General features: G+C 42.0%; 1 protein-coding gene across 1 annotated transcript; it reads right to left on the minus strand.

Moving 5' to 3' along the window:
• Positions 1 to 1,503: 1,503 nt before the first annotated feature.
• Positions 1,504 to 20,682, minus strand: LOC139380235 (insulin-like growth factor-binding protein 2-B). The gene is made up of 4 exons (XM_071122770.1): positions 20,284 to 20,682; positions 10,308 to 10,483; positions 8,037 to 8,183; positions 1,504 to 2,966 (listed from the first exon to the last, which is right to left on the minus strand). The coding sequence occupies exons 1-4, from the start codon at positions 20,645 to 20,647 to the stop codon at positions 2,787 to 2,789; spliced, it is 867 nt and encodes a 288-aa protein (XP_070978871.1). The 5' UTR covers positions 20,648 to 20,682; the 3' UTR covers positions 1,504 to 2,786.
• Between the last annotated feature and the right edge of the window lie 1,936 nt (positions 20,683 to 22,618).

Raw genomic sequence — 22,618 nt, forward strand, 5'->3', positions numbered from 1 at the left:
CACTCCATCAACACACACACCACCCACTTTAGCCCACTCTGACAAATCAATATACCCAAAAACCACAGGGATTGGTTTCTCTTTGTTTTCAAAGTAGGCCAGCCTCAAACTACCGTTAAATTTAGTGCACTACCAGAGGGCACAGAGGGATCTATACAGGAAACGAACTGCCAACATCCTCAAAGCACTGAAATCATACTAAGCACAACTAATTTACTCCAAGAAAACAGTAACAAAAAGGAAATATGAAAATACTAGCTCCAGTTCCACATGGAGAGTGCCATGGTTGATGATGCATTGTGACTGGATTAGCACCTTGCTGGCAGACTGGTAACACATAAGGTCATAAGGTCAAAGCCCAGTCACATGTGGGCTTACAGAAAAAACACATGACTTCACATGTGGAAATGTATTTTTGGAACACTTCACATGTGATCACATGTTTTCACATGTAGTTTCATGTTATCACATGTTGCTTTACATGTCACATGTTATCACATTTACTTTAAATAAGATCATGTGGTCATATGAAAACGTGTTTTTTGATTTCAAGTGATCACCCCCCAAAAAATGTTCTTCCATAACGACAGTCTCACACATTAGTTTGTCCTTTCTTTTAATGTTTTAGTTGTAAATCTTTGATACGTTGATATGGTATGACATGCTTGCATGTTTGTATTCATATCTTCATTCGGTCAGTGGGCCATCTAAGACAGTCAGTGTTTGGCTCTCAGCATTGTGGAAAGAGCCCAAAGAAAAGTATGGGAAATCCAGATCCAGGGTTGGATAGGACACACAAGTGCAAGACCCTCGTCCTCCTCGTCCTCCTCCTCCCACCAACCCTCACCTCCCTTCTCTCTGTTCGCCCTCTGCCTAGCAGTGTGTGGACTGGAGGTGTAGCAGCCAGGCCTCAGCGTTGGCATAGCGGACATACATTTGGGAACCTATGTTTATTTATAGACACTTTAACCCACTTAGTATCACATTTGTCAATGTCAGCCCTGGGTTCTAATCTCTCACCACTGTCAACACTTCATTAGTAACCCACAACACCCCCCCCCCCCCCCCCCCCCACACACCCTCTTTTTCAAACCACCCGCCGACCCGACCCCCATTCACCCTTTCCTCCAACACCCCCCCCCCTCTACAAACCACCACCGATCCCCATATACCTTTCCCTTTGACCACCCACACCACCCTTTGCCAGGGGCATCACCACATGGGCAGGATGCATGACAGTACCAGAGGGCAAAGAGACACACACAAACCACCACACCAATTCCACTGCAGACTGGTGTCATCATGGAACAACATTGGTAGAGAGGTGGGAGGAGTGGACGAAGAGAGTGCAGAAGATGGATAGATTGGAGAAAGGGAGAGAGGAGGGGGTCAGAATTCTGGAGGATCAACAAGAGGGAGAGGACACATGAGGTGAAGGATAAAGAAGAAGGCAGAGTAGAAAATAGTAGAAGAGAGAGAGAGAGAGAGAGAGAGAGAGAGAGCTTGGTTGGGTACATTTTATTCAGACATTTTATTCAACAAGAGATGTACCTACATTTGATGAACTAATCAAGGAATACTCAAAAGATTAAAGTTAATTGAACATAAATGACTTAACCTTGTTGATGTGAGGGACCAACAGGATACATTCATGCACAGGCTATTTCTCGGAATATCTTTAAAGGACAGAGCTATATCACTAACAAAAACATGAGACTGTTTATCAGAACGAGGAGAGGACAGAAGAATGTGTATTGAAGAAGACAAATCATTAACATTACAGTTACCCTGCAGAAAAATCTGGAACACTTCGATTAACACGAAACAATTTGGTAGCAGAGTACCTTAAGTTGCTTCTGTAGCCTACCTATGTAACTACACAGTAGTAACTGTAGTAACAACATTGTAGTTACATAGGAACTGTTGTGTAATAGCGTTGGTAATAGAGTGTGGCGGTACAGGTTATTAAGGTAAAGTGTTTCCAACCATTCAAACTAGCATTAGCATGTAAGTACATCATCATCATTGGAATGATGCACTAACAACAGATTAGTGTGCATTGTATGTAGACACCAAAATGAAGTGTCACCCATGGTTCGTTAGGATCTTCTATATGTCAAGGGCTTAATGTGAGGCTTTGTTAGTCCACCACACATATTGACTAGTGTGATGAGAGAAAGGTTGAATAAATAGATATGGAACGTGGCATGGAAGGCAAGCAGCTGCATAAATGGGAGGTTATATGCCGCCTGATACACCAATTGAACCAGATGCAGTGACAGCCCCGTGATTAGCATAGTGTTAGCTCCGGCATCCATGCTACTCGCAGCACCTAGCCCTATGAATAGCAGGGGACACAGCCAGTCAAACACACAAACACATATACAGACACACGCACGCACGCACACGAGCAATCAAGCAGGCAGGCACACACGCACGTACAGTGCGTATGCCCACACAGTAAATACATATTCATGAAACCTGCTTTGAATTGTAGCATGGATAATATCCTTGCCTTGCTCTCACACCCCTTTTATCAAACATCTTGATTTGCGCAAATCTTTTCCACACGGGAGACCTGTCCTAAGACAAGGGAAGTACTCGTTATCTGTCCCTCTCACGCACACATAAACATATAAAGACAACACCCCCCCCCCCCTCTCTATACACACACTGAAACAAAAACATGTAAGCTACATAGAAAGAAACCCATGACAACAATATCAGCTGTCAGTCAAGTTGGACCTTTCCACCGTTGGGGATATCTGGATGTGGGTGAAGTTCTGCTATGTCTCTGCCATATGGAGGACAACAGTGGGCAGTGTCCCAGTCGCCATCTCCTGCTCCTCCACATACTGGCTGCATTTGGGGTCCCCCCGCACCTTCGTGGACTGGGTGATCTGGACACCCGTGAAGGGGTTAACGCACCAGCACTCGCCCCGCTGACCGTGGGTGGACATGTGGCACTGGAACACAAGAGGGGGAAATGAGAGAGAAGGGTGGGGGGTGAGGGGGGAGAGGTGGGGGTTTAATGAGGCACTGGATACAGTCAGAGATGGGGCGTTTGGGGGGGCGTAGGCCGCATAACAAGAGGGCGTTTGCATTTGGATTGGCTGAGATGAGGTGGATGGGTAGGGCTCCCGCCCGCAATAACAGCCCATCCTCGGGACATTCCCACCTCCCCATCCTCCCATCCCCCCTCTGTCCCCTCCAGCATGCTAGCTGGCCTCGGACCCCCCATTGAGACCCTTCCCCCCTATCCCAAGAATGAGGTTATAATTGAACTGATTTAACTGGACACTTCTTAGGCCACGCAAGAAAGGACCACGGGGACAGGGCCTTAGGGGAGGAGAGAGAAAAACAAAAAGTGACAGTTACAGTAATTGCGAGAGGAACAAAATGATTACCGAACGATTAAGTGTTGTTGGAGGTGCAGTGTTTTTTGAGCCCTGGGAACCAAAGAGTTTTGTCATCAAAACAATGCCCTCATTTGCCTCCCTCTCTCTCTATCTCTCTCTCTCTCACTCTCTTTCTCCCCTGTCCTCATTTTACCTCACACAGATGCCTAGATGAAGTATTTTCAGGATGCAGATATGTCATATCATTGTTTTGACCACATTCTAAAAATAAGTGGGCCCTTCCAGCAGCAAAGACAAGCTTGCAGAGGAAACTGGGAAAAGCTTCATTGGGAAACATTGTTTCGACTTAGTGTGGAAATCTTCCCAAGGTCTTACCTTGTAACTCTGGATACAGACGCTGTCGCCCCTATGTTGACAAAAATCGCCCCATTCTCGGGCATGGGGCGGGTGAGAGTGTGTGTGAGGGATGGTGGTGGATAAAGGGGGCATACTTTCCTGCTGGGCCTCTACCCACTGACTCTGCCTTTCAGGCATATTTGAAAATAAATGTGTGTGCGTGTGTGTGTGCTTGTGTACAGTGTGTGTGCGTGCAGATTATACTACCCCTTCTAACAGTATGAGTTGAGTTAATGGTCCTGCACAGTCATCTTATTTCCCAAGTAAAAATAGCCTTTAAATTACCAAAACATCACCCATAATATTTTTATGCTATTTAAATGCTCAGAATTGAAGAAATTGTACCTTTTCTCTTATCTGTAACTATCAGGGAGCCTGAACGAACAGGCTGAGTGGGCAGGGAGCTTATAATCATGAGCTCGCCTTGACTGACAGCTCTTTGAAACACCCTTGTTGTTGCCAGGTAACAAGGTAAACAATGGGCCACATGTCATTGATGATAAGGTAAACAATGGGCCACATGTCATGCCAAGCCTAAATATCAGTGTTGTAGTACCCGAGTCTGGTCTAAAGACCACATATTGAATGTCTTGATCTTGTCTCTGTGTCATATACATTTTTACTTGGCCTTGACTGTCTCGGACAGTGAGAACTCATAATTTCTTTCCAAGACTAGCAGAGTAAAAGATTCATAATTATCAGCTTCCATTCAGTGAGTGCATAAAACCACTTCACCAGGCTATATCATGAATCATTAAAGGGATACTTTGGGATGTCCAGTATGACAGAAGTTAGAGGTAGTTTCGAGAGCCAATGCTAACCAGCGTTAGCACAATGACTGGAAGTCTATGGGTATCTACTAGCATGCTAGCAGATACCCATAGACTTCCAGTCATTTTGATAACTCTAGTTAGAATTGGCTAGCGAAACTAACCATAACTTCCTTCATACTGGGCACAGAGACAAAAAAACGGTATCCACAAGTGCATCTGACTCTGGGGAAGTAGATAAAGTGCCTTATTGCCAAAACCCAGAAGTATCCCTTTCATATATTATTGCTTATTAAAACTGGGCTTTCTACTTTACTCATAACATTACTGTCCATTCATTAAAGAAAATCCTCAAACGTTGTCGTGATCGTCAGAATTTCCTTGATTCATTGGATTGGAAGAGTAGGGAAATTGTTTGAAGATTGAACGCTCACTATTAATAAAGGAAGACCGTGAGAAGTTGTAACAGTCTTTATGTCTATTATAGACATGTTTGCGCAGTGGAGAAGCACCACTACTGGAGAAAAATAAATCTTCCAACACGTACCAAACTCAAATATGAAGAAGAATAGCAGAAAGGTAGCATAATTTAATGCGCCCAGCTGAATCAAACAGGCCTGAGGCTGAGCCAAGCTTCGGGCTGCCACTCACACAGAGACAGTACCTGCACGGATAATGCTACCAGCAACAACACTGCTTACACAACCTATGGTAGACTAACGCCATCACTATCACACTATCACCAAAAGTGACAACAGTGACACATCAAAGGTTGTGTGTGACAGGATTGTGATGCAGGTGAGTGCACTTTTTGTAAAACACATAGCTGGGGCCAATAGAAAGAGAGCACTCACACACAGCATGATGTTAAAGGATAAGCAGCCTATTCACTCAGACATAATAAGCCAGTACAGTAGGTCCCAATCATAACAATACAAAAACACAACCATTAGGCATAGGATTTCCCAATCAAAATGTACAACTCTTCCTTTCGCATTGCAAACATATTTTTTTATGTTCAGCACACAAATTAAGCGGTGATCCAAAGTTTAAACGCAACAAGTTTAATGCAAGTGATTTTCAAAGAGATACAGTAGCTAACAACAGCAAGCAAGCTGCAATAAAAAACACAGCTCCACTCCACCAGGTGATGATAGTTTGAAAAGGGCAAACCTAAGCAATTAGCAACAATATCCTGGCGAAATAAATAAAAGCTGAAAGAAATCATTCTCTCTACTATTATTCTGACATTCCACATTCTTAAAATAAAGTGGTGATCCTAACTGACCTAAAACAGGGAATTCTTACTCAGATTAAATGTCAGGAATTGTGAAAAACTGTGTTTAAATGTATTTCGCTAAGGTGTACGTAATCTCCAACTTCAACTGTATATACTGTATTCTATTCTATTTTAGTCAATGCCGCTCCGACATTGCTCGTCCAAGTATTTATATATTCTTAATTTAATTGCTTTCCATTAGATTTGTGTGTATTGTTGTGAAATTGATAGATATTACTTCGCTGTTGGAGCTAGAGAACCCAAGCATTGTCCAGTTCCCATTGGCTGTAGTGGCCATAACATCGTGGCAATAACAAGGAAAGTCAACGTGCCAAAGGTTGGGCCTAAAGCAATTTATAAGAGATCTTACAAAATGTTTTCTTAGGACTTAAAATCATTTATGTTGACCTGATGTGTATGAGGAAGTGAATATGGATACAGCACTGGAGGTATTTATCAACGTATTTGTGCCCATTGTTGACAAGTATGCACCCGTTAAGTAAATAACTGTGAGAACTCTTAGAGCCCTCTGGATTGATGATGAATAAAAAAAATGGTATGGTTCAAAGAAATTATGGAAAAGAGGTGGCAAACAAGTCATGCTGCTCAGCTGATTGGTTAACAAACTGTAAATGGAGAAATGTTGTACCTAAACTGTACCCAAAATGAAGAATAAATTATATTACAAAACCAAGATAAATGACATAAAACACAATCTAAAAATACTTTGGAGTACGTTGAATTATACCATGCGAGGAAAACCCAATTCATTTCCATCGTTCCTTGAAATTGATGGGTCCTTTAGCTATTGCCAATCATTTCAATTACTATTTCATTGGTAAAGTGGTAAAACTCCAAAGTGAAGTCACAACATCGAACAATGAACCACCATATTTAGCTAAAAAACATCTAACAACGAAAGAGAAGGATTGCTGTTTTGAATTTGGTCAAGTTAGTGTGGGAGAGGTGAAAGAATTTGATTTGAAGTAATTCCACTGCTTAAAAATAGTAAAGCACCCTTTGCTGGCTCTAACAGCTGCCCAATCATTTTGCTGCCTGTTCTTAGTAAACTGAAGGAGAGAACCGTGTTTGACCAAATGCAATGCTTTTTTTCAGAGAACAAGTTCACTACTGACTCTCAGCATACACATAGAGAAGGGCAATCAACTTATACTGACTGACTCAGATGACAAATGATTAGTGAAAAGAAATTGATAGTAAAATTATATTTGGAGCTGTACTGGTAGATTACAGTGCTGCATTTGATGTTATTGATCATACATTGGTATTGAAGAAACTCACTTGTTTTGGCTTTACATTACCTGCCATCACATGGTTGTAGAGTTATTTATCCAATAGAACCCAAAGTGTTCTTCAATGGAAGCTTCTCTAACATCACAAATATACAATGCGTTGTCCCTCGAGGGAAGTTGTCTTCGGCCATATCAGTGTTCATCCTAATGCTGAGAAACCTCATGGAAATCCGGTTCTCGGAAATGGCCAGATGGCTCATGACCAGGGGCAGGAAGTGCGTACCTACAATCAAGGTGATTTGCAAATTTCATCAACAATATTGGCGTAGTAAGTACATTTTAATTTAACATTGAGCTTCAACCAAAATCTACAGATTAATAATATCATAAAGCCTTACTTTGATGCCCATGTTTACCCCAATATAGGGTTGTTAGGAACCTACTGGTTTACAGGCCACATCAGGCCTGCAAGTCGCATTATGCTGACTTGCGAAGTGATATGTAATTCCTATTGGAATCCAGACAGAGTTATGACATCCAACAGTTGGAATTTTTATTAAACCAAAACCTGCATTCCTTAATGACACTCAGGGTTGGGAATATTGATAAAGGGGACTCCTTAAACCATTTAAACTAGAACAACCATTTCAGTAACGCGTGCAATAAATCTACCTAACTGATAGTAGTTAGTTATTTATCTTTGTGTAGCATAAGATTAATGTATCAATCAATGTACATTCAAAAATCGAGCTGCAGTACAGCATGCTGGGGATAATGATAATGATGGCCATAGTTTTGATAGAAATGTTTTACTCTCCACAGAGTAAAACAGACACAATCACAATCTCACAGTCAACACTGGTTATTAACATCAACACTGTGGTTATTTTAGAAATGTTACACTGAAAAATCAACACTGACCAATATGCTGTGAGGCGGCAGTATATTACATTAACCAAATCAATGATTAGAGGCTCACCTGTTTGAGATTGTATTGGCCCCTTCTGTCACAATTGGGGAAGTTGAGCTCGTACAGATCCTCCAGCGGTTCCCTGTTGTCATGGAAGGTCATCTTGGAGATCTCCTGCAGCACCTTGTCCATCTCCATCTCCTGTTGACAATGGCTCTGAAAAGCACAGACAAAATGCTGACTGTTGAACTAATACACCTTCAACTCAGCACCATCCCGTACATAGCGTTGAGCCAGTAACTGAAAGGCTGCTGGATCGAGTCCCCGAGCTGACAAGGTAAAAAATATGTTGTTCTGCCCCTGAGCAAGGCAGTTAACCCACTGTTCCCCGGGCGTCAAAGATGTGGATGTCGATTAAGGCAGCCCCCCGCACCTGCCTTAAGGGGTTGGGTTAAATGCGGAAGGCATTCAGAAGGCATTCAGAAGGCATTCAGTTGTACAACTGACTAGGTATCCCCCCCCTTAAATAAGTGATTGAAATGTATGACGGGTACACAGTGTGACAGAGCTGAGGGCTGTGTTTTGCTGGCCTATTTATACTATACAGTAGTGTATGACAGCCATCAAAGTGGATCAGTGTGTCCTCCAATGGTTTGGTCCGGGACAAGAGGGGGGCATGACCCGCCAGGGTGCTTATCTGGACCTTCAATAACATATGGATGCTAAGTTCCCACACATTCTATTGAGGGAAGGAGGATGTAGAAAAAGCGAGCTTTTAACTTAGCAAGACTTCTCATCTCTAGATGGAGTAAATAATGATCTCACTATATCTACCAAACTCCAAACACTCATGTTAACAGGAAACCCATCTTTAACACTCCATTTCACCAAACCCCAGGCTGGAACATTTTTGAATTGTCATTTTAGTTGTCCCTCCACAACCCACAACTTACCAACCCCCAGAACTGACTCCCCCATTTGCCTACCCCCATTTACTGCATTAGAATATCCATTGTTGTCTCTAATGGTCTCATCAATTGTGTTCCCCTCGCTTATTTTGTGTTTTGTGGCAATACATAGAGTTAAATGAGGGAGAAGATCTGGGCATGTATATGATTGTTTCCTAGGTCGGAACACTTATGGCTCTTCTCTGTGGGCCCCAGGGGCCACGCTTATTAGCATGCCATATATTTTTGCTTTAAACAAAGTTCACATGAACCTGACGACAATGGGTTGTTTGGGAAATTAATGTAGGGCTAACTAGGGTTGTGTTAGTCAACTAATAACAAGGTTGTCCTTGTAAGCCACGTGATCTTGAATGAAGCACATAAACACTGTTGAATGAGTGCTGTTTGTTGGCAGTGTGCAAATTTAACACAATTCAACTTAGCTCTAATATTTCTACTGATTGACGGTGAAAATACTGCCAATATTTGATAGTATTTTGTAAACAGTTACCAATTGCAGTATTAAAATAAATGTATAAGAATATTGGCCTTCAGTGGTCTATGTAAACAAATGACAATCTGTCAACACATATAAATATATAAAGATTTTATTGACATACAAAGTAGCTGTGTCTTTGTGTGTGTATGGAAGAGGGCATTGCCGTACCAAATACCAATCAGGGTCATTAAGGCCAGTATTCAATCAATTGCATATAGTGGATTTACAGATACCACTTTCAGAACTGTGATCAATTTACACAACAGCGTGTTTAGAGAGGTTGGGAGGCTCTAGGATCAGTTGACCCTACCCAAATCCATGTTTTTCTCTCCAATTTCATGATATCCAATTGTTAGTTACAGTCCTGACCCATTGATGCAACTCCCATACGAACGCGGGAGAGGCGAAGGTCAAGAGCCATGCATTCTCCGAAACACGACCCTGCCAAGCTGCACTGCTTCTTGACACACTGCTCGCTTAACCCGGCCGCACCAATGTTTCGGAGGAAACACGGTACAACTGGCGACCGTGCTAGCGTTCATGCTCCCGGCACGCCACAGTCGCTAGAGCGCGATGGGACAAGGACATCTCGGCCGGCCAAACCCTCCCCTAACCCAGATGATGCTGGGCCAATTGTGCGTCGCCTTATAGGTCTTCAGGTCAAGGCCGGCTGCGACAAAGTCCGGTATCAAACCCGGTTCTGAAGTGACGCCTCAAGCACTGCGAAGCAGTACCTTAGACCGCTGCACCACTCGGGAAGCCCTAAGTTTAGCCATTCTAAGCTATGTAGTGTCATAATACTAATTGCTCATCAAGTTTCTGAACTGTATCTCTCGCATAGCGGATGTGAACAAAGATGGATTTTTATTTATTTTTGGAATGGTGTGTCCTGACCTGAGTTGCCCGCTGGGTCCTAGGTTCCTCAGGGTGGGTGTTGGTCTTCATCTTGGTCTTGAGCTCGTTCTGGGCCTGCCTCACAGCCTTCTGTTTGGACCACATCCAAGGGCTGGCATCTTTGGTCGGCTTCTTTTGAGGGGGACCCTCAGTGCCCTGCAGCTCCTCTATAGATCCTGCATTCACGCACACACACACACACACACACACACACACACACACACACACACACACACACACACACACACACACACACACACACACACACACACACACACACACACACACACACACACACACACACACACACACACACACACACACACAAACAAACAAAGACTTAGTGCACTCTTAGAAAAAAAGTGATACTGTATCTAGAACCAAAAAGGGTTCTTCGGCTGTCCCCATAGAAGAACCCTATGAAGAACACCTTTTGGTTCCAATTAGAACCCTTTTGGGTTCCTTGTAAAACTGTTTTCAAAGAGGGCTCTACATGGAACCAATAATAGTTATCCTATTGGGACAGCCACAGAACCATTTTGTAACCTTTTATTCTAAGAGTGTACATGCCCCGAATACAAACAAGGATATCTGCACATAAAAAGTTTTAATGCACTGGAAACTCGTTCCAAACAAAGAGAAAATGATTGCTGAAGAAAATGTTCCCTTTATAGACTCTCAGGGTTGACAGAACACATACACCCACACCCATAGATACACACACAATTGTTTGCTCTCCTTTAATTAATCCCAAAGGAGCTTTCAAAGCACTATGTTTCTAATGACAGGTTTCTGTAAACAATGTGTTATCTTTGGAAGACAAAGATTCACATTGTCTTCCTCAAGGCACCATCCTGCTGGTACAGTATGTGTCTCACACCCTGATGTCACTTCTCCTGCTGGGCATTGAGTCTCAGAAGTGGTCGGGACTATAATCTTATTGCTGACAGTTTGTATGTACTACAGGCTGTAAATAATGATGAGAGATGGTGCCTAAGATTGGTTGTATGGTTAAAATCAAAGCCCTCAGCACATACAGTGCCTTCAGAAAGTATTCACACCCCTTTACTTTTTCCACAGAAAATTGTGTTACAGCCTGAATTTAATATATGTTTTTGCCACTGGCCTACACATAATGCCAAAGTGTAATTTTGTTTTTAAAATCTATACAAATTATTTTGAAATTAAAAACTGAAATATCTTGAGTCGGAAAGTATTTTCATTGCCTTTGTTGTGGCCTAAATAAGTTCCGGAGTAAAACTATGCTTTAACAAGTCACATAATAGGTTGCATCGACTCTTCTTGCAATAATATAGTTTAGAACGACTACTCATCTCTGTACCCCGCATATACATATCCGGGTTCAATCCCGGGCTGTGTCGATGCCGGCTCCGACCGGGAGACCTATGAGGCGACGCACAATTGGCCCAGCGTCGTCTGGGTTAGAGGAGGGTTTGGCCGGCTGGGGTGTCCTTGTCCCATCGCATTCTAGCAACTCTGTGGTGGGCCGGGCGCAGTGCACGCTGACATGGTCGGCAGTTGTACAGTGTTTCCTCCGACACATTGGTGCGGCTGGGTAGGCCGTCATTGTAAATAAGAATTTGTTCTTAACTGACTTGCTTAGTTAAATAAAGGTTAAATAAAACATTTTAAAATAATATGTAAGGGCCCTCAGTCGAGCAGTAAATTTGAAACACAGATTAAACCACAAAACCAGGGAAGTTTTCCAATGCCTCGCAAAGGAGGGCTCCTATTGGTAGATGGGTAAAAAATAAAAAGCAGACATTGAATATCCCTTAGAGCATTGTGAAGTTATTAATTATACTTTGGATGGTGTATCAATACACTCAGGCACGACAAGGATACAGGTGTCCTTCCTAACTCAGTTGCTAGAGAGGAAGGAACTGCTCAGGGATTTCACCATTAAACCAATGTTGACTTTAAAACATGGCTGTGATAGGAGAAAACTGAGGATAGATGTTTGCAATAACGCACTTATGTAAAACTGCAAAACATTTGGCAAAGAAATGAACTTTATGTCCTGAATACAATCCCATGAGGTGGTATACTCCTCAATGCCATTGGATGAATCCCAGAACATATTCCAGTCTGTGCTAGCAAAACCGTCCTGTAGCATAGCGTCCGCGTCATCTGACCACTTCTGTATTGAGCGAGTCACTGGTACTTCCTGCTTTAGTTATTGCTTGTAAACAGGAATCAGGAGGATATAATTATGGTCAGATTGGCCAAATGGAGGGAGAGGGAGAGCTTTGCATGCGTCTCTGTGTGTGGAGTAAAGGTGGTCTAGAGTTTTTCCTCTGGTTGCACATGTGACATTCTGGTAGAAATGAGGTAAAAACATATTTAAGTTTGCCTGCATTAAAGCTTATCATGAGGTATTCTACCTCAGGCGAGCAATACATCGAGACTTCTTTAATATTTCATATTGCGCACCAGCAGTTATTGACAAATAGACACACAACCCTGCCCCTCATCTTACCAGACATAGCTGCTCTGTCCTGCCGATGCAAGGGGAAGCCAGCCAGCTCTATATTATCCGTGTTCTTGTTTAGCCACGTCTCGGTGAAACAAAAGATATTATCGTTTTTAATGTCCCTTTGGCAGGATAGTCTTAATCGTAGATCGTTCAGTTTGTTTTCCAATGATTGCAAGTTGGCCAATAATACGGAGGGTAGTGGTGGTTTACCTACTCGTCGCCAAATTCTTACAAGGCACCCCGGCCTCCTCCCCCTTTTTCTCTGTATTTTCTTCACGCGGATGATGGGGATTTGGGCCTTGTCTCGACAATGCAGTATATCCTTTGCGTCGGACTCATTAAAGAAAAAATCGTAGTCTAGTTCGAAGTAAGTAATCGCTGTTCTGATGTCCAAAAGCTATTTTCGGTCGTGAGAGACGGTAGCAGCAACATTATGTACCAAATGAGTGACATTTTGACATTACAAACAATGTGAAAAATCAAACAAAATAGCACAGTTGGTTAGGAGCCCATAAAAGACGACATTGAATGTTCCTAAGTGGCCTAGTTACAGTTTTGACTTAAATTAATTGAAAATCTATGGCAAGACTAAAAAATGGCTGTCTAGTAATGATCAACAACCAACTTGACAGAGCTTGAATAATTTTAAAGAGTTATGTGCAATATATTATAATCCAGGTGTGCAAAGCTCTTAGAGACTTAGATTCTAAAGATTCTAACATGTATTGAGTCAGGGGTGTGAATACTTATGTAAATTAGAAATGTCTTTATTTTATTTTCACAAAATTCACAAAATCATTTCTAAACATTTGTTTTCACTTTGTCATTATGTGGTACTGAGAGTAGATGGGTGAGAAAAAGCATACCTTTGATCAATTTTGAATTCAGTCTGTAACAAAACAAAATGTGGACTAAGTCAAGAGGTATGCAAACTTTATGAAGGCACTGTATATGAGCCTCTAGCTGAGAGAGATCGAATCCCAGTCCCAAAAATATATATAATTATAAAAAATAAAACAATTGTGGTGGTGGATAAAGTTGTACCCAACTGTTAATCTTTGTTTGGTCCACCTGAACTTTTATCATCTTTGGCAAAGCGCTATCTGTATTACAACAGAAGCTGCTCCCAGTTACTGTCTTTCACACTACCCTTTTGTAGCATCGCTCGGTTAACTAAAATCAGGCTGAATTGGCCCAACAATGGATATGGGGTATTTTTCAGGAGGGCTCAGAATTACAAAACGTCTACATTCTGATATAGTTACACTCATTTCCTAATCACCCAGTTTTGAAAACCCGAAACGCTGTTTATAATTTAGCTGAATTTTTCTATTCTTATAGAGAACACTGGTGCAGAATTGTTGACTACGGATCAGAACATTACTCCCTATCATGGGACGCGAGCACGGAATAGTATGGAAGCACTTTTAGCCTGGTTGTCTTGCTGAGTAAGGACTTTCTGCCTGCCTTCTTAGTGGAGGTGAACTACCTCCTGGGGGCACTGTGTGAGCGTGTGTGTGTTTGTGGGTGTGTCTCTATGTGTGTGTGTGTGTGTGTGTGTGTGTGTGTGTGTGTGTGTGTGTGTGTGTGTGTGTGTGTGTGTGTGTGTGTGTGTGTGTGTGTGTGTGTGTGTGTGTGTGTGTGTGTGTGTGTGTGTGTGTGTGCGTGCGTGTGTGTGTGCGTGCGTGCGTGCGTGTGTGTGTGTGTGTGTCTCACTCCACTAACTCTTATCTGTAATTACGGAGATACAAACAGAGGAATGCAGCTCTAAGACAGTAAACCACTCCCAGGAGGGAGAGCAACCCATTGACTTGACAAAGGTATTCAAACAGTGTACAGTCACTGTGCCAGAGTGTCTGAGAGAGAGAGAGAGAGAGAGAGAGAGAGAGAGAAAGAGAGAGAGAGAGATTTTTTCACTTTTGTTTATTATCTAGTTCACCTGCTTTGGCAATGTTAACATATGTTTAACATGCCAATAAAGCCTTTAAATTGAATTGAGAGAAAGAGAGCCATAGAGGATGAGAGAATGAGAGAGGGGGTATTCAAATCTATTTTTGTGTGTATTTATATACCATATTTTATTACTTTACTTAGTATGCTTAGTACACTCTGGTTAAAATGTCTACAGCAGTAGAGAGTATGGCGTTCAGAGTTCTGGACAGATTGAATGCTTTGTGGCAGGAGCTATTGAAATTCCAAATTTCAGAAAATTATACAAGTTTCAGCCAACAACCGTCAGCTTGTTAGTTTCACTTTGAAACATTAGTGTTGATCCCATCTTGGCAGCATAGCAACTGCATGTTAGAAAGCTATGTGAACCTTGGCTTTGAGAATGCTACTGAACATGCTTTCACAGCTGTCTGAATTAGCTGTCTGAATTGTGCTCAAAATGTGGTAAATAGGTTGCAAATCACACCTTTTTTCTTCTGCCAAGATAATGGCCGTACCTTGTGATGGTTCCTTCCACTTGCGGCTAAACCTCTTCAAACAAGTTCAGTTGGCAAACAATCAAATTATTGTGTAGGTTTTGTCGAAGCAGGGAGCCCAAAAATATGATGGTTTGCTTCTTCTTCCAACTCAAGTTCTCTGCTCCCAAAGGACATGAGGTCTAGTCTTGTATTTGATGACTTAGCACTTATTCCAAAAGGAATTACAGTCAAAAGTGTCATATTAGTCAACCTCCATAGATTTTGTGTAAATTGCAATGTGTCTAATTTATGCTAAAAAGCTAGCAACAACTCACAAGTAGAGATACAAAGGGAATAGTAATGATGGAATAGTAATGATGTGCCTAACATCGTCCCCAGGCTAATTACGCATATAAACACTGACAGGGGTCTGAACTGATTTCACCTGGGTTTTTCTCCTCAAGAAAAACTAGATTTGAATCTTGAGGGTGTGGTTTGATGTGTATGTGTATGTGTTATGATCAATATATGGCAGTTATTGTTGTTTGTTCCTCTTCACTTACCGTAGTTGAGTTATCCCAAGCCCCAAACATACGTGCTATCTACGAAATTGTCTAAAGGAAGGACAGTTGTGTTTGTGATGCTAATGTTGACTCACAAAATGTGTGGATGTTTGAGTTGGGGGAAAAAACAAGCCTTTGATAATGAACATTTCTTGTTCTTTCAACATAACATTGGCGATGATGTATTGTAGCTATGTCTTGTTCATTGTCTCATTGGGTAGTTCTATGTCTGTAAAGGAATGGATGTGTTATAGGTTGATTCTGCTGCTACAACTGAATAGTGTGCAGCTGTGCTCAGATGATTTGGGTGCTAACAGGCAGTGGTCCCACGTTAGTGGGAATGTGGGCAGGACTGAAATCTAAACCCAACACGAGAAAAACATTTACATCCTTTTCCATAAATGTCACAAAAATCAATGTTGGAAAATACTGACATTATAAATTATTCAACTTTACACTTTTTTTGGTCAATTTTGGGACTACAATTGATGTTTGCGACTACTATCAATTCCACATGGAACATTTTTAACCAGAGAAGTAGTTTTGTTTTTGGTTCAGCTCCTCCAAATATTTGTCATTATTTGATCTAAGCCAATTACATGACTGTGAGGCCTGGTTCTGAATCAGAAACGTGTTGTGTGCTAGCAAAAACATTCCCCCAATCTTGAGAGTAGCTAGCTAGCTGTAGCTACTTTTTTTTTTTTAACCTTTTATCTCTAGCTAACTTAACCCAATGAGTGCCACCGTAACACGTGCAGGTTTTGGACTTCTAAACCCTTTTCAACATTGTGTGTTTGAGCTACACAATTGGATTAGTCTATTTCATCTGCATCCATCTGCATCCATAGATACCAACCTTAATCTGTGTGATTAACAGGAAGTGAGCGAGAGCGGTGTTTGTGAGACAAGGGCAGATCCCGTTAAAACAAAAAAAAAGTATGTGGAGTCCAATGGTTTGAGCTAAGCTGAGGTCAATGAATAGCATTCTCACATATGTGTTCCTTTTGTCCAAGTAGGTACGATAGAGTACAATAGAGATTGCATCATATGTGGATCTGTTGGGGCGGTATGCAAATCGGAGTGGGTCTAGGGTGTCTGGGATAATGGTGTTGATGTGAGCCATGACCAGCCTTTCAAAGCACTTCATGGCTACAGACGTGAGTGCTACGGGTCGGTAATCATTTTGGCAGGTTACCTTAGTGTTAATTTCAGCACGGGGACTATGGTGGTCTGCTTGAAACATGTTGGTATTACAGACTTTTTTATTTTACCTTTATTTAACTTTATTTAACTAGGCAACTAAGAACAAATTCTTATTTTCAATGACGGCCTGTTCAGGGGCAGAACGACAGATTTGTACCTTGTCAGCTCAGGGGTTTGAACTTGCAACCTTCCGGTTACTAGTCCAACGCTCTAACCACTAGGCTACCCTGCCGCCCCCTGACTCAGGGACAGGTTGAAAATGTCAGTAAAGACACTTGCCAGTTGGTCAGCGCATGCTCGGAGTACACGTCCTGGTAATCCGTCTTGCCCTGCAGCCTTGTGAATGTTGACCTGTTTAAAGGTCTTACTCACATCGGCTAGGGAGAGCTTGATCACACAGTCGGCCGGAACGGTAATTTAGCTTGTCTGGAAGGTTCATGTCGCTGGGCAGCTCGTGGCTGTGCTTCCCTTTGTAGTCTGTAATAGTTTGCAAGCCCTGCCACGAGAGTCGGAGCTGGTGTAGTATGATTCAGTCTTAGTCCTGTATTGACACTTTGTCTGTTTGATGGTTCCTCTGGGGATATAGCGGGATTTCTTAAAGGCTTCCAGGTTGGAGTCCCGCTCCTTGAAAGCAGAAGCTCTACCCTTTAAAGCTCAGTGCGGATTTTTCCTGTAATCCATGGCTTCTGGTTTGGGTATGTACGTACGGTCACTGTGGTGGTAATGTCATCGATGCACTTATTGATGAAGCCAGTGACTGCTGTGGTGTACTCCTCAATGCCATCAGAAGAGTCCCGGAACATTCCAGTCTGTGGTAGCAAAACAGTCCTGTAGCTTAGCAGGACTAAATTGTGCATCATCAGTATTCATTATACATCACCAGTAATACCTGGTTAGCATACCTATTCTTGCCTTAGCATTTACTGGTAGATATCATAACTTGGAACATCTTTCCTACTGCTTTCCTCCATGCAACAACCAGCTGTTTGAGAGCTGCATGCTGTCTCTGCCCAACAAATTATCTATAGTGTGCAGAAAGCATGTGATAAATAATCAACTTAACAACTGAACAGTTTGGGGTCCATCTGTTTTTTTTAATCAATTATATAGCCTCGATAAAAAATGACATTATTACATTATACTGTATTTATTGGCGCAAGCGGGCCACTGACGGGGATGATCGACTGCCTTGGAGGGTTTCCAAAACCTTCCCTGTATGTTGGTTTAGCCCTGACACACACAGACAGGGGCATTCCCGTGCCTTTGTTTCCTATTCAGAAAGTTGGTTTACTTTTGGTCAATTGCAAATTAATGTTCAAATAAATCATGATGATACAAAAAAGCAACTTTTTAACCAAAAACTAATGTGACCAGATAAAAAATTGGTAGCTTGGTAAACTATATTTTCAGAGTTGCTTCCCCACACTGTTAATGGATATGCATTTGGACTTTCTCCCTGACTTTTTCCGGAACTTGCCACTGGGCTAATGAAGGCTGTGTTTGAAGCTTTGGTCTACCAGACATTCTGAGCATTGGGAGAAAGTCTGGTGAACAAGATTATGATGTGCATAACTTGGCTAACTAATGCTAACAAGTTGCTACAGTGTACAGCTACTATTGCGAGCTCTGCCTTCATAACATATTTGATTCGTTTGGAAATTACCTTTTCAACTCGTCTCCATCCCGTTTTGACCTCTAAAAGGCTCAGAATTCTCAGAGTTCTCCAGGCACGTAACTTTTCCTTTCGGAACAGGTTAAATCTAATGCTAATGGGGTTCAATAAAGGTACTAACATGCAGTTGCCACCCAGAGTGCACCCTCTCTATCCTTACAGATGTTAGATCTTAATGTGATCACCCTATTGTTACAGGAAATGTCCTGCACAGCTAGAAATGCAAACCTTTAGTGTTTTGAGGTTTAACAAGGCTTCTAAAGTTTGTAATTTCCACTGTATAATGTCTGATTTAATTAGAATCCACACAATAATTTACATGATTTTCCTGCTGTGGGAAATGGGTCAAATTAAGTCTCTCTCTCTCTCTCTCTCTCTCTCTCTCTCTCTCTCTCTCTCTCTCTCTCTCTCTCTCTCTCTCTCTCTCTCTCTCTCTCTCTCTCTCTCTCTCTCTCTCTCTCTCTCTCTCTCTGTGTAATTAACAACCTGTAGGGGTGTGAGCACACCATTACCTGCGGGGCTACAAGGGCAATCCCAGTTCACAGACAGTGCATAGAGAAGGAGGAGAAAGAGAGAAAGTACGAGACAATAAAGAGGCAAAAAGTTGTAACAGACCTATGGTCTGTTGATTGCAAATATGTAGTTGTTTGCAATCAACATGCAAAGACAGTCACTATTAGCTCTTCCAAATCTGGGAATCTTTTGGTCAGAACCCACTGTTTTTGAGAGACTGAATGCAGTTCCAGCCTATGCATTGTGTGCTCAGTCAGATGAGGACAAATCTTCAAACATCCACCCAAGCACAGAATCCCTTGAAAATGATGAGTTCATCCTGAGTGTACTGTATGTACTCTGAAGTTTTGTGCGTGTATTTTGGTACGAAAGCACATGAGTTCGTACAGCATTTCCCATTGCTGCAAAATGTGATGTCATGCCAATAACACTAACAGTTATCAAACAAACACCTGATGGAGGGAGGGAGATGGATGGAGGGTGGAGCTATGTGTAGGAATATGACATGCTACCTAATTAAAGATAATTTAGAGAGCCCCAAGCTTACAAGACACCTGGCACCTGATAGTGCCTCTTTTACACTTGACTGGCTCATGAAATGGAAATCTCATGTGAAGGGGATGCTGTATGTGAGATGGCACTAAGTTACTGCCGGCAGCATTAATCTTTGACCTGTGCTTTGGGCAATAAAAAAAGGGGGAAAATTGTCATGCACTTACTTTGTTTAAAAAAACAGAGAAATAGGGTCAGACAAACATGGTTAGCAGTTTGACAAAAATAGATGAAGAGCATTTGGATCTACCTGTTAGTCCAAACACACCACGGATGTCAACATTCATTCCCAGAAATCAATGATGATCCATTGAACAAATCCTTGTTATTTCTAAATACATGTTTTGTCATTTACACCTAATAAGGGGACTACTTGGGGTATTGATTTCTAATGGAAACATATAGAGAAGCAATAGATCTCCAGTATACCAGCCTATGACATTCAGCAGATATCATGCACTTCAATATTGTGAACTCCTTTGTGGCCGATTAAAGACATGTATAACACAGAATACTTGTAACCCTACAATAATGATAACCTTCTCTTAGCGACAGTCTAGTTACTTACCACTCTTGTCCTGATGCTCTTGAGTGAGGTTGGGTACCGGGTCTACTTTGTGTGAGCATCGTCCTGACCCCTGAACCAGCTGCTCTAAAGGCAATTCTGAATCTGCAGTGGGATAACAATGCAGCCCTGTGGAACACCGCGGTGTGTAGATGCCGCAGAATTCGCCTTCTAACCGGGAACACACTGGGCAGCAGCCACAGCCGGGCTCCCTGACTATCTCAGTGCAGGTTGTAGCAAGCTTAGGACATGCAGCTTGGCGCTCCGCAGCACAGATCTGACAATGGAATACCACGCCCCCGAGCAATAGAACCGGCAGAGCAAGAAATGTAAGCAGCAGCAAACTGCAGCCATAATATAGCACCATTCTACCTCGAGCTGTACCGTCTAATAAAGAGTAACATTAATAGATAAGGATGTAAACTTTGGGTCCAAAAGTGGAACCTTCAACTGTGTTAGCATAGTAAACAAGTGGGAGACCCAGTGGTGCAATCTGCAGGGTCCTATCAACTGTCATGTTTCTGATATTTTATGTCTTGAAGGCAGGTAATTAACGATATGTAGCTTGCAGTGAGTTGTCTCTTGCATAACCTTAGTGTGCAGTAGATAACGAATTATTGAAGGAACAAATGATCAAATGTCAATATCTGAATAAATATGTTCGAATAGCCATGCTTCGACTATAGCAAGAGCTTGCTTTGTGCTTTCAAATGATATTATCTTTACTTAGAACATTTTAAATATTATCTTAGGCTGCACTGCTGTCCCGAGTGAATGTCAAGATAATTTTTGCTCTTTATGAGAGTATGTTTAAACAACAAACAGCAGAGCAGAGAAACAGAACTTTCTAAGGGAATATTACAGCGTGTGCTGGGTGTCTCTGACATGACCACTCCATTTCTCGCATTTCCATTTACACTCAATTAAAGCTGTCCGAAGGACCGAAATGGATCTCCCTCCCCCATATGTCCCATTGATTTATTGGTAGTGAGTAGGGGTTGTTGTGCTTATCCAGCAAGCAGGCTTCTGTAAACTCATACAGGGTATCTGTGTCTCTTGGCCACCGTGGAGAGCAATGTTTGTTGACTCAAGGGGTCCAAAGATAGCACAACCACTGTAGGAGCCTATCCTGCAGGGGCCTACGTTAGCAGATATTAATGAAGCTTATTTGTCTTAGTGGGTGCCTTCTTACTTTATAGCATGTACAGTTGAAGTCAGAAGATTACATACACGTTAGCTAAGTACATTTAAACTCAGATTTCACAATTCCTAATATTTAATCTGAGTAAAACTTCCCTGTCTTAGGTCAGTTAGGATCACCACTTTATTTTAAGAATGTGAAATGTCAGAATAATAGTAGAGAGAATTATTTATTTCAGCATGTATTTCTTTCATCACATTCCCAGTGGGTCAGAAGTGTACATACACTCAATTGGTATTTGGTAGCATTGCCTTTAAACTGTTTAACTTGGGTCAAACAGTTTGGGTAGCCTTCCACAAGCTTCCCACAATAAGTTGGGTGAATTTTGGCCCATTGCTCCAGAAAGAGCTGGTGTAACTGAGTCAGGTTTGTAGGCCTCCTTACTCGCACGCACTTTTTCAGTTCTGCCCACAAATTTTCTATGGGATTGAGGTCAGGGCTTTGTGATGAACACTCCATCAGGGCTTTGTGATGGACACTTCAATACCCTGACTTTGTTGTCCTTAAGCAATTTGGACACAACTTTGGAAGTATGCTTGGGGTCATTGTCCAATTGGAAGACCCATTTGTGACCAAGCTTTAACTGATGACTTGAGATGTTGCTTCAATATATCCACATAATTTTACTTCCTCATGAAGCCATCTATTTTGTGAAGTGCACCAGTCATTTTACTGTGGATATAGATACTTTTGTACCTGTTTCCTCCAGCATCTTCACAAGGCCCTTTGCTGTTGTCCTGGGATTGATTTGCACTTTTCGCACCAAAGTACGTTCATCTCTAGGAGACAGAACGCGTCTCCTTCCTAAGCGGTATGACGGTTGCGTGGTCCCATGGTGTTTATACTTGCGTACTATTGTTTGTACAGATGAACGTGGTACCTTCAGGTGTTTGGAAATTGCTCCCAAGGATGAACCAGACTTTTGGAGGTCTACAATTTATTTCTGAGGTCTTGGCTGATTTCTTTTGATTTTCCCATGATGTCAAGCAAAGAAGCACTCAGTTTGAATGTAGGCCTTGAAATACATCCACAGGTACACCTCCAATTGACTCAAATTATGTCAATTAGCCTATCAGAAGCTTCTAAAGCCATGACATATTTTTCTGGAATTTTCCAAGCTGTTTAAAGGCACTGTCA

The sequence above is a fragment of the Oncorhynchus clarkii genome, chromosome 22 (genome assembly GCF_045791955.1).
Source record: "Oncorhynchus clarkii lewisi isolate Uvic-CL-2024 chromosome 22, UVic_Ocla_1.0, whole genome shotgun sequence".
NCBI classification, from domain to species: Eukaryota; Metazoa; Chordata; class Actinopteri; order Salmoniformes; family Salmonidae; genus Oncorhynchus; species Oncorhynchus clarkii.